Source organism: Cetorhinus maximus, chromosome 12 (genome assembly GCF_964194155.1).
Source record: "Cetorhinus maximus chromosome 12, sCetMax3.hap1.1, whole genome shotgun sequence".
In the NCBI taxonomy this organism is placed as follows: domain Eukaryota; kingdom Metazoa; phylum Chordata; class Chondrichthyes; order Lamniformes; family Cetorhinidae; genus Cetorhinus; species Cetorhinus maximus.
In genome coordinates, this window is record NC_135890.1 from 110,281,325 (window position 1) to 110,294,487 (window position 13,163).

Here is a 13,163-nt window from a genome sequence, read left to right on the forward strand (position 1 = left end):
CCTGTTAATTCGTTGAATCTCCTTCAGACTCTATTCTTGTCGATATTCTTTCCGTCAGCCCCTTTCTGGTTCCAATATATACCGGTCATATATCTGCTTGCTTCTTTAGCCCTTTCGTTTGGTCTCTTCTAATCGTTAGCATCACTGGTTTTATAATTTCACCTCTGTAAGAATGAACTTATAAACTAAAAAAAAAATTCGAATATAGAGCGTGCAATTTGAACAGAGATCACCAGGCATCAAGTCAGTCTCAGATATATTCAGGCTTTGTAACCCGTCATAATAAGTTAAAGGGAGATCGAACTAACATTCACTAAATTCACGCCATCAAAGGTAATTGCATTTAAATTTGGGTTCGGTATATTTAAAGTCGTTCTTATGTGGCTGAACGAGAAAGATGCTTTTTGTCTCAAATATAAATAAGAAATATCTCTATTAATCTCCGAGTGATCATTGTGTGCAACTGATATATAAAAGAGGCTGGCATTTATATAGCGCCTTTCACGCGACTCAAAGCGCTCTGCACCCAGTGAAGTACTTTTGAAATGTTGCACTGTTGCAGCGTCCGAATTTATTATTTACAAATCCGACAAAAACACTTGCAGTTCTTTGGGCTTTTATAAAATTACACGCTAAATATGGGGGTGAAAACACGAAACAAAAAAACAGGATAACATCTAGACAAAAATTACGTATCAACTGAGTGTGACATTTCTCACTAAATCGTGCACACAAGCTTTCTGCAAGGTGTACGAGTGAAGCAGGGGACGATGCTACTTTCTGCGCCGCATCAGTCTCAAGTTGCTATGGTTTCGCTCACAGAGAAAGGGAGGGCAATTTATTATTAGTGGCTCTATAGATGGACCCCTCTTATCAGAATTGAATTAAACTTCGTGTTGCAATCAGTCACCTTTGTCTTCTGCGATGACCTGCCGGAGCGAATGTTTAGAAACGATTCAGTTCTAAAGCAATTTTCTATTTGAATTGCAATTTGGGACTTTTGTGGGGGGTCAGGATTATTTGCCTCATATTTGTCCATACACGATTCTTTCTAGAGTTGTTCCAGGTGTTCCTGTGATGTTGGATGGTTTAGATGATTGACGTCACATCGTCATGGAAACCTGTTAAATATGTTTGCAACAAGCTGTATTTTTACTTGTCTCTTTTGTTGCTGCTTTAATTACCGATGAGGGGCGGCTGGAAGAGCCGGGGTGGATCTTACATTCCCCAGGGAGTTGGAGTTGAAATTGATGCGTTTGGATCTTATGCAGCACCTACCACCTCCCCCACCGCCCACCGCCCACCCCACCCACCCCAAAAAAAGGAGGGCAGAGTGTTCGTGATCCAGATTTGTACACAACGCTTTTCGCTCGGCATCTAGGTGAACAGAGACTTGGAGAGGGGGTGGGGTCCAGAGGTTCATATGGAAAGCAACAGGGACAGCAGCACATTGGGTTCCACTGGCCAAAGTGGCTGCACCCCTTCAGCCAACGGTCGCTCCGAGTCAGACGAGACTTGCCCGGGAGAGAACGGACTCCTCATGCCAGCCAAGAAGGTCAGGGATTGTGTGGCTGTCGGAGAGAACGACTTCCCCGAGCGCCGCTGCTCCCGAGGCTACGCGGTGCTCTCGCACAACCAGTCGCCGGCAGCCGCTGGCAATGCCGGCTCGCTGGGGACCGACCACCCACCGCAAACCACCCCGTTCCGGAGCCCGGACCAGAGGGACAAGTGGGGCAAAAAAATGGACTTCCTGCTGTCAGTCATTGGCTTTGCGGTGGACTTGGGCAATGTCTGGAGGTTTCCTTATGTCTGTTACCAGAACGGCGGCGGTAAGCTCGTGGTTAATATATTGCACAGCAAGTTCTCTGCAAACACATCACAGCGGTATCCGTGTTAATATATCTAAACAAATTACCATATGGGTAAAAGTTTAACCTCAGTAAGCAACGAATTGAACAGATTTATTTGAATGAAAGGTGTATTTAAATCATCCCAGCAGTTTTTTTTTGCTTCTGGTTGTAACTTACCTTTCTATTTTACTTACATCCGTTTTAATATTTACAAAATATTATTTAAACATTTTGAAAGGAACTATGCTGCTGCTCATGATGTCCGAATATTTCAAAGTGTTGCAAATAGCCCTTTTCAGCCGCGCTGTTATATTTTATAAAAAAACAAGTGCTTTGGTTTAGATTTGTACTAATTTATCTCCCGGTCTTCTGTTCACAAGGTGTCATCGGATGCAAGGGGTGAATATGAGTTATCACAAAGCCGTTAAAGCCTTTCTAATTTAAGAAACCCTTGTGCTGGTGATGTAATGTCACGAACCTCACAGATCAGTCTCCGTTACCGTTCTGAAGAAGAGTCATACGGACTCGAAACGTTAACTCTGTCTTTCTCTCCACAGATTCTGTCAGACCTCCTGCTGGGTTTTTCCAGCAATTTTTGTTTCTGTTTCAGATTTCCAGCATCCGCAGTATTTTACTTTAATCCATTTCCCACTATTCATTCCTGAATAGGGAATCTGTGCAGCTCGCTGTTACTGAGATAAAAACAAAAAACTACTGCGGATGCTGGAAATCCAAAACAAAAACAGAATTACCCGGAAAAACTCAGCAGGTCTGGCAGCATCGGTGGAGAAGAAAAGAGATAACGTTTCGAGCCCTCACGACCCTTCAACAGAACTGTTCTGTTGAAGGGTCATGAGGACTCGAAACGTCGACTCTTTTCTTCTCCACCGATGCTGCCAGACCTGCTGAGTTTTTCCAGGTAATTCTGTTTTTGTTTTCGCTGTTACTGATATCGTTAGACTTTGGCGCCAGACCCCATTGCAAGATTTGCAACACAGCTTAAAGCTGACTGGTGCAGAGTGAGACAGAAACCCTCCGGTAGCACGAGATCAGCCATCGGCGCTGCTTCCAATCTGACTGAGCCCTCAATGTGTGGATTTGTCCACTCCAAAACATAAGGGAGCGATTTAATCTTGGCTCTCAGCTGTTCGCTCTATCAATACTTGCCCAGGCAAAGGCAGCAGAATTGATTCCCCTCAGTTAAGCAGGTAATAGATGTCGCCGTAAAAAGTTGTGTTGGGAAGTGGACATAAGTAGTAGTTGACATCCAGCATTTCATAGACGGTAGATGGAGGAATAGGCGGCTGATGGATGGGCAGATCGTTCAAATGGATCACACATGGGTGGCTGGGAATGTAGACAATAGACATTCAGCACGGATAAATAAATGGCAGTAAATGCAATGCTAGACTCAATGTGTTATTATAGACTACCAGTTTTATTCTACTATTATTCTACTATACTACTATTCCTGATCCCACTGAAAGAAAACGGGAATCACAATGTTTGATTCATTACAGCTGAAAAAATATTCGCGTTGGTTAAATGACATAAAAACGCATCTAGAAAAGATCAGGAGTGTTAAACCTAGGAGATGGGGGTTATCGGTCCCTGTGTAAATTCTGGCAGCATCACATCCTGGAACGATCCACCTCGTCTCTATGCACCTTCCTTTACTTTTTATCTTTACTTTACCCTTTACTTTTTTTACTCTTATCAGTTGTGAGAAAAGCTTTCATTTAAAAGGGTGATTTCTGGGTTGTAAATGCCCACCTGTGATTTCGGATTTTGCGGCATACTTTGAATAATGGATTCAGCATCTTACACTGTATGTGCACACATAAATCACGGACAATGTGGTGAGTCCATATCGATGTTACTCAATATAATCGAACCCTGTGGATTCGCCCTGAAGAGGATGCACATGGGATATGGTGCATGGGTTCACTGGGCATTTAACCTCTCCCAGTTCGAATTCTACCCATCTCCTTCCCATAAACACCAGCTGGAACTGCTCCCCATGTTTTCTAGGCAATATTCCCCAAAAAAACCTGTGTGCTCCCTCCGGCGCCTGGACTTTATCTGCGCCGCACATTCCCGACAAAGTCTCCAGGAGTGTTCGATGTCTTCCCAAATGAACATTTTCCATTTTGGTCAGTTACAAGCCAGGGACTCCCATGAGTCATCGGGTATGTTTGACCTCTTCAGGGATGTTTTTGAGGACATCACAGATATTCCTAAAGTGTTTCCACTGTCCTCCTGGGAGTCTCCTGCCCTGACTGAGTTCCAAGTAGGGCAGGTGCTTCCACATATGAGAGACATGTCCCGCCCAGCGGAGCTGGTTTTGGGTGATTAGCGCCTTGATGCTGGGCATGCTGGCTTGGGAGAGGACGCTGCTGTTGGGCTTCTTTTCTTGCCACTGGGCTTGGAGGGAGGATCTTGTGAAGGCACCACTGGTGGTACTTCTCCAGTGCTTTGAGGTGCCTGCTGTAGGTTGTCCATGTCGTCAAAGCATGTAGAAGTACAGGGATCACTGTTGCCCAGTAAACTTCCAAACAACCCATCTATCCAACCCTTCAAATGCCACCTGCCCCAGTGTGGCAGTCTACAGATTGGCATCTTGAGCTTATTAGCCATCTCATAACTCATCCAACTGGAGTCAAAGCAAGTCACCCTCAATCCTGAGGAACCATCTAAGGGAAGAGAGAGGGTCAGGGAACAAGCCTTTTTTATTTATACTGATTCCAAAGGAGCAAGGAGTTTAATATTGGAACTGACTGAAGCAGCAATTGGGGGAGGTGGTGGCATAGTGGCCTTATCACTTGACTAGTGACCCAGGGTCATTTTTTATTCATTCATGGGATGTGGACTTCACTGGCTGGCCCAGCATTTATTGCCCTCCCTAGTTGCCCTTGCGAAGGTGGTGGTGAGCTGCCTTCTTGAACCGCTCCAGTCCACGTGGTGTAGATACACCCACAGTACTGATGGAAGAGAATTCCAGGATTTTGACCCAGTGCCAGTGTAGGAATGGTGATATATTTCCAAGTCAGGATAGTGAGTGACTTGGAGGGGAACTTCCAGATGGTGGTGTTCCCAACTATCTGCTGCCCTTGTCCTTCTAGATGGTAGCGGTCGTGGGTTTGGCAGGTGCTGTCAAAGAAGTCTTGGTGAATTCCTGCAGTGCATCATTTAGATTAGGACACACTACTGCTACTGTGCATCGATGGTGGAGGGAGTGAATGTTTGTGGAAGGGGTGCCATTCAAGTGGGCTGCTTTGTCCTGGACGGTGTCAAGCTTCTTGAGTGTTGTTGAAGCTGCACTCATCCAGGCAAGTGGGGAGTATTCTATTACACTCCTGACTTGTGCCTTGTAGGCAGTGGACAGGCTGTGAGGAGTCTGGAAGTGAGTTCCTCGTTGCAGGATTTCTAGCTTCTGACCTGTTGTTGTCGCCACAGTATTTATATGGCTAGTCCAGTTCAGTTTCTAGTCAATGTTAACCCCCAGAATGGTGATAGTGGGGGATTCAGTGATGGTAATGCCGTTGAACCTCAAGGGGCGATGGTTAGATTCTGTCTTGTTGGAGATGGTCATTGCCTGGCACTTGTGTGGTGCGAATATTTATTGTCACTTGTCAACCCAAGCCTGGATATTGTCCAGGTCTTGCTACATTTGGACATGGACTGCTTCAGTACCTGAGGTGTGGTGAATGATGCCGAACATTGTGCAATCATCAGTGAACATCCCCACTTCTGACCTTATGATGGAAGGAAGGTCATTAATGAAGCAGCTGAAGATGGTTGGGCCAAGGACACTACCCTGAGGAACTCCTGCAGTGATGTCCTGGAAATGAGATGATTAACTTCCAACAACCACAACCATCTTCCTTTGTGCTAGGTATGACTGCAACCAGTGGAGAGTTTTCCCCCTGATTCCCATTGACTCCAGTTTTACTATGGCTCCTCGATGCCACACTTGATCAAATGCAGCCTTGATGTCAAGGGCAGTCACTCTCACCTCACCTTGGGAATTCAACTCTTTTGTCCATGTTTGAACCAAGGCCGTAATGAGGTCAGAAGTTGAGTGGCCCTGGCAGAACACAAACTGAGCATCAGTGAGCAGGTTATTGCTAAGCAAGTGCTGCTTGATAGCACCGTTGATGACCCCTTCCATCACTTTACTGATGATTGAGAGTAGACTGATGGGGTGGTAATTGGCCAGGTTGGATTTGTCCTGCTATTTGCGTACAGGACAAACCTGGGCAGTTTTCCACATAGCTAGGTAGATGTCAGTGTTGTAGCTGTATTGGAACAGATTGGCTCAGGGTGGGGCACATTCTGGAGCACAAGTCTTCAGTACTATTGCCAGAATATTGTCAGGGCCCATAGCCTTCGCAGTATCCAGTGCCTCCAACTCGTTCTTGATATCACATGGAGTGAATCAAATTGGCTGAAGACTGACATCTGTGATGCTGGGGACCTCCGGAGGAGGCCAAGATGGATCATCCACTCAGCACTTCTGGCTGAAGATTGTAGCAAATGCTTCAGCCTTATCTTTTGCACTGATGTGCTGTGCTCCCCCATCATTGAGGATGGGGATATTTGTGGAACCACCTCCTCTAGTGAGTTGTTTAATTGTCCACCACCATTCACGACTGTTTGTGGCAGGACTGCAGAGCTTAGATCTGATTTGTTGGTTGTGGGGTTGCTTAGCTCTGTCTATCACTTGCAGCTTATGCTGTTTGGCACGCAAGTAGTCCTGTGTTATATCTTCACCAGGTTGACACCTCATTTTTAAGTACGCCTGATGCTACTCCTGGCATGTCCTTCTGCACTCTTCATTGAACCAGAGTTGATCCCCTGGCTTGATGGTAATGGTAGAGTGGGGGATATGCCGGGCCTTCAGGTTACAGATTGTGTTAGAGTACAATTCTGCTGCTGTTGATGGCCCACAGCATTTCATGGATGCCCAGTCTTGAGTTGCTAGATCTGTTCAAAATCTATCTCATTTAGCATGGTGATAGTGCCACACAACACAATGGAGGGTATCTTCAATGTGAAGGCGGGACTTTGTCTCCACAACGACTGTGCTGTGGTCACTCCTACCAACACTGTCATGGACAGATACATCTGCAGCAGGCAGGTTGGTGAGGATGAGGTCAAGGATGTTTTCCCCTCTTGTTGGTTCCCTCATCACTTACCACAGACCCAGTCTAGCAGCTATGTCCTTTAGGATTCACCCAGCTCAGTCAATAGTGGTGCGACTGAGCCAATCTTGGTGATGGACATTGAAGTCCCCCACCCAGGGTACATTTTTCACCCTTGCCTCCCTCAGTGCCTCCTTAAAGCAGTGTTCAACAAGGAGGAGCACTGATTCATCAGGTTAGGGAGGGCTGTACGTGGTAATCAGCAGGAGGTTTCCCTGCCCATGTTTGACCTGATGTCATGAGACATCCTGGGGTCTGGAGTCGATGTTGAGGACTCCCAGGGTGTTATGAAAGTTCAATAAGTTTCATAATACTTTTCTGGTTTAGTGTAAAGTAGGTTTGTAGGCTTGTGTTGTTCTGTCTGTGTGTGTGATTTAATTACATCTTGTAGTCAAGCAGACTTCAGGTAGAAGTTATCAAAAGAAGTGAGGTGTAGAAGTGTTTTTAATATGCTAATGAGTAAACATGGTTGGGGTCTCAGCATGTAAGGTGTAACAGGAATTTGCATTTTTAGATGGGAAGGGGGATTTGGTTTTCAAAGGGATCTCAGTCTGTTTACAAATAACCAGACAAGCAAGTTAAGGAATGTGTTTATTTTTCTTAAGGGCTGTTGACAACATAGTGGTAACATGAAAAGATTTATATTTTGAGAAAGGCAAAGTTCCAAAAGCATATGGACGATGGAATTTACACATTAAAGGGAGGCTATGTATCAGAGGGAGGCATCATAAGGTCTACCAGAAGTGTGAGAAGTCTCCAGTATTTGTGCATTAAGGCTGCTGTCTACAGAAACTGAAGCTGGGAAAAGCCACGTTGAATTCTACTGTTTAGGGTATTGTGTTTAACTGGCTGGGTCTGTTTAAAATCTATATATTTTTTACTGTTGCCTTAATGAGGATGTAACTGGAAGCCAGATTAGGGGTTGTGGGAGTTATTATAGTCGTAATTTGTAGGCCTTTGTATGTGCTTGAAATCTATTCTTTTGTTAATGAATATTTAATTTAGTTTTTAAAAAAATCTGAAGTCTTGGTAGACTTATTACCTCTGAATTCAGGGCACGCGTCTCGAAATAAATACAAATTGCAAACCGCTGTGAAAGCGTGATCAAGTTTCCCTCGTGGGTTTGATCCGCCTGGCACACATCATCTGCCGCATCATAACACAGGGCAACTCCCTCCCGACTGTATACCACTGTGCCACCACCTCTGCTGGGTCTGTCCTGTCGGTGGGACAGGACATACCCAGGGATGGTGATAGTGGTGTCTAGGACATTATCTATAAGGTATGATTCAGTGAGGATGACTATGTCAGGCTTTTGCTTGACTAGTCTGTGAGACAGCTTTCCCAATTTTGGCACTAGCCCCCAGATGTTAGTAAGGAGGACTTTGAGGGTCGACAGGGCTGAGTTTGCCATTGTTGTTTCCGGTGTTCCCCAGATTAATGCTCTGGGGACCCGGGTTTGAATCCTAGCAAGGCAGATGGTGGAATTTGAATTCAATCAAGAAAAATATGGAATTTAAAGTCTATTGATGATCATGAAACCACTGTTGAACCAATCTAGTTCATTTAATGCCCTTTTGGGAAGGAAATCTGCCATGCTTACCGGTCTGACCTACATGTGACTCTAGACCCACAGCAATGTGGCTAACTCTTAAATGGCCTGGAAATGCACACAGTTGTGTCAAACTGCTAGGAAGCCTATAAGGAATGCAACTGGACGGACCACTTGGCATGGGCTTAGATACTGCAACTGAATTGGCAAACTCAGCCCTGTCGACCTGGCAAAGTCCTCCTTACTAACATATGTGGGCTTGTTTTTTTTTTAATTCATTGATGGAACGTGGGCATCACTGGCTAGGCCAGTATTTATTGCCCATCCCTAATTGCCCTTGAGAAGGTGGTGGTGAGCTGCCTTCTTGAACCACTGCAGTCCATATGGTGTAGGTACACCCACAGTGCTATCAGGGAGGGAGTTCCAGGATTTTGACCCAGTGACACTGAAGGAATGGTGATATATTTCCAAGTCAGGATGGTGTGTGGCTTGGAGGAGAACTTGGAGCGAATAGGGACAGCTGTCTCACAGATTAATCAAGTCATACTCATATATGCTGACATAGTCATACTCACGGAATCATACCTTACAGATAATGTCCCAGACACCACCATCACCATCCCTGGGTATGTCCTGTTGCACTGGCAGGACAGACCCAGCAGATGTTTGCCCTTGACATCAACGCAGCATTTGACAGCGTGTGGCATCAAGGAGCCTTAGCGAAACTGGAGTCAATAGGAATCGGGGGAAAACTCTCCGCTGGCTGGAGTCATACCTCGCACAAAGAAAGATGGTTGTGGTTGTTGGAGGTCAATCATCACATTTCCAGGACATCACTGCAGGAATTCCTCAGGGTAGTGTCCTAGGCCCAACCATCTTCAACTGCTTTATCAATGACCTTCCTTCCATCATAAGGTCAGAAGTGGGGATGTTCGCTGATAATTGCACAATGTCCAGCACCATTCATGACTCCTCAGATACTGAAGAAGTCCATGTCCAAATGCAGCAAAACATGGACAATATCCAGGCTTGAGCTGATAAGTGGCAAGTAGCATTCATGCCACAGAAGTGCCAGGCAATGACCATCTCCAACAAGACAGAATCTAACCATCGCCCCTTGACATTTCAATGGCATTACCATCACTGAACCCCCCACTATCAACATTCTGGTGGTTACTATTGACCAGAAATTGAACTGGACCAGTCATATAAATACTGTGGCTACAAGAGCAGGTCAGAGGCTAGGAATCCTGCGGTGAGTAACTCATCTCCTGACTCCTCAAAGCCTGTCCAGCATCTACAAGGCACAGGTCAGGAGTGTAATGGAACACTCACCACTTGCCTGGATGAGGCAGCTCCAACAACACTCAAGAAGCTTGACCATCCAGGACAAAGCAGCCCGCTTGATTGGCACCCCTTCCACAAACATTCACTCCCCTCACCGTCAATGAACAGTGGCAGCAGTGTGTACCATGTACAAGATGCACTGCAGAAACGTACCAAGGCTCCTTAGACAGAACCTTCCAAACACATGACCATTACCATCTAGTAGGAAAAGAGCAGCAGACACATGGGAACACCGCCACCTGGAAGTTCCCCTCTAAGCCCCTCACCATCCTGGCTTGGAAATATATCACCATTCCTTCATTGTTGTTGGGTCAAAATCCTGGCACATCCTAACAGCACTGTGCCTGTACCTGCACCACAGGGACCGCAGCAGTTCAAGAAGGCAGCTCACCATCGCCTTCTCAAGGGCAATTAGGGATAGGCAATAAATGTTGGCCTAGCCAGCGATGTCCACATTCCATGAATGCATAAAAAAAATGCACCTATAATAATTTTCACATGGAAAGAATAAGTCTGCAAGAAACTGTTCGGGATAACGATAAAAGAACATTTATTCTACGGTTTTGAGTATTTTTTGGTAGTATCTAACAAATGTAAATTTCTTTCTGGGGACATGTCCTGAGATATAGTAATTGGACGATTTCTCTCTTGCCACCTCTACTATTAAATGTAAATACAGATGTGATTGACAATGAACCCTAATCTCCCATTTGTGCACTGTTGTGTCCTATCTTCCTCATGAATCCAAATTCCTTATAAATATTCCAACAATGATGTTCATCATTGATCCAGAATTTGTTGTTGTCAGTGCTCTCAGTCATTACTATGTTAAACTGAAGCAACATCTGGCATGTTATTGTCAGAGATACCCTGCTCTCCCTACTGTGGCAGTCTTTGCAGATGCAATCAACACAGAATCAGTGATTTGATGTGAAATTCTACTTTGTACAAATTCCTGTAAAATTCAGTGAAATAGTTAAGCTTTGTTGAATGAAACATATCTGAGTTTTCAACTGTAATGATTGCCACTGAACAGCCTCTCTGGCCTTAAGGAAACTGATTTTACAAATGTGGAATGTTCTTCCCTCTATTCCATGATAAAAATTCCATGATTCTTTTAAATAATAAGGATTAAGTCGTATTTCATCTTTGAAAGTTTACTTATGAAATTTCAGTTTCTACCTAATTCCATGTGTCTACCCCAATCACTATTTAACTCTGTAAAATGATTAAACATTGAATTATATAACCTGTGCATTTTACTTCTTGGTTGATGGTCTGTGAAAATTTTTCAATCTGATTCACTGCACAGTCTGCTTGATTACTTTGTTTTGCTGGATGCCACAGATTCCCCATAGATGGCACCAGGTTGAATGTCATGTGCAAAGTAATTGACACTCCAGAACCCATTGAGTCTTTGTGACAAACTTTTCCCTGAGGTCAGCAGTAAGCACATCATTTCATCGCTGACTGCAAAATCTGGGCTCATTCAATCAAACTTCCTTACAAATCTGGATATCCCAGATAGCAACAGGGGGTATTTCAGTATCAGGATTCTTTTATTTATAATTACTTTTAAGATTTAAAAAATCCATAAAATTTCAAGCTTCTGTTTTGGAACATCTCCTGAATCTAAATACCCCTGACCACTGTTCTTTGGAACTCTTCCCAAAGGTTTTTAATTATTGATTAGAATTTTTGTGGAGGAAATAATCACAAGATACGGCAGCAACAAATTATGATATATTTGTTCCCCAATCAAACATTGATAAGGCCAAACTAAACCAAATTATAGTGTGTGTGCGTTCAAGAGAAAGTATGATAAATACACGTACCATAAATTAGATTCTGTCAACCGAGCTCTCTTACACCGTCAGGGTCAATAATTCTTCTGACAAATTTTTCTTATAATTTCATTAATTCTAATAAAATATTGAAAAAATCCGATATATAGGATTTTTTGGGCAGTTGCTATTTACACTTAACAATGGTTCTTTGAGAATGGACAGGTACCATTATAGACTGGGTGATTGTCACTGTGCACTGGCCTAGTTGTCATTGTGCATTGGGATGCTTGTCTTTGTATATTGGGACATTAGTCATTATACAGTAGAGTGCCTGTCATTGCACATTGGGTAGTTGTCAAGGCACAGTGGACCTAGTTATTATATATTGGTGTATTAACCACTGCATATTAGAGTAGATGCCATAGTATACTGGGCTAGCCATAGTATACTTAGTATATTGAGATAGCTATCAGTGCATTGGATAGGAATATATTAGAAACTGGACAGTTACCATTGTACATTGGGCAGTTTCTATTTAGCTAGAGAGTACTCTTGAGAATATTGGCCTCTGAGTTTTATAGAGTGGTGCTTTATAACTTATTTATTTTTCATACTGTTTTCATACATCTGGTTTATGTTGTTAATTTCAGGTGCTTTTCTCATCCCCTACACCTTAATGGCAATGTTTGGGGGAATTCCTCTGTTCTACATGGAACTAGCCTTGGGACAATATCAGAGGACAGGCGTCATTCCAGTTTGGAAGAGGATATGCCCAATATTTAAAGGTGAGTGCGTCAAAAGCAGACATCAATATCGCATACAACTGTTATAAAATCACAATACCTTGTATACAAATAAGTCACACGGAAAAGTGAACTGAAACAATAAACTGAAAATCAAGCCAACGGGGCATTGTAGCAGTGTTTACAGGAACTAAAAATCCTAACAATTCAAACTCTGGATTTTAAGAAGAGCAAGTTTTTTTTCAGAAATTAACAATTGAGACAAGTTCCTATATTTGGGGGGAATTTGAGAGTTTGGCTGTAGGACTGCCAATCAAATAATTTCTAAACAACATAACTGGAGGTTAAAGCCCAACTACAAGAACTGAAAGAAACAATTTCTGACTCCTCTGGTCGTCTATTGGAGAGATCACCTTTGCGAGATTATGTTGCAGGTAAACCAATTAGTTCTAACACACTAATTATTCAGGAAGGGCCACAGCACTAATGAATGTTTTCCTTGAGAGCTACAGTCACAAAACATTTTCCACCGCACAGAATGGGAAATGAGTACATTGCTGTGATTTTCGGTATGGCGGACCCCTGATTTCGGTCACACCGTTCTGAGGTGTTTCCAGAGGGCATGCTCCCCATATCCAGTTGAGGATGAAGGGCAGGCTTCTGAGGCTGGGGGGTCATTA

At 43.8% G+C, this 13,163-nt stretch overlaps 1 protein-coding gene across 1 annotated transcript in view; it reads left to right on the forward strand.

The window, feature by feature from the left end:
- Positions 1-1,423: 1,423 nt before the first annotated feature.
- slc6a4b (solute carrier family 6 member 4b) overlaps positions 1,424-13,163 on the forward strand; it is a 43,258-nt gene continuing 31,518 nt past the window's right edge. The window contains exons 1-2 of the mRNA XM_078554666.1: positions 1,424-1,829; positions 12,391-12,525. Of these exons, the coding sequence (XP_078410792.1) occupies positions 1,424-1,829; positions 12,391-12,525 (541 nt within the window). The remainder of the gene's footprint in view (positions 1,830-12,390; positions 12,526-13,163) is intronic.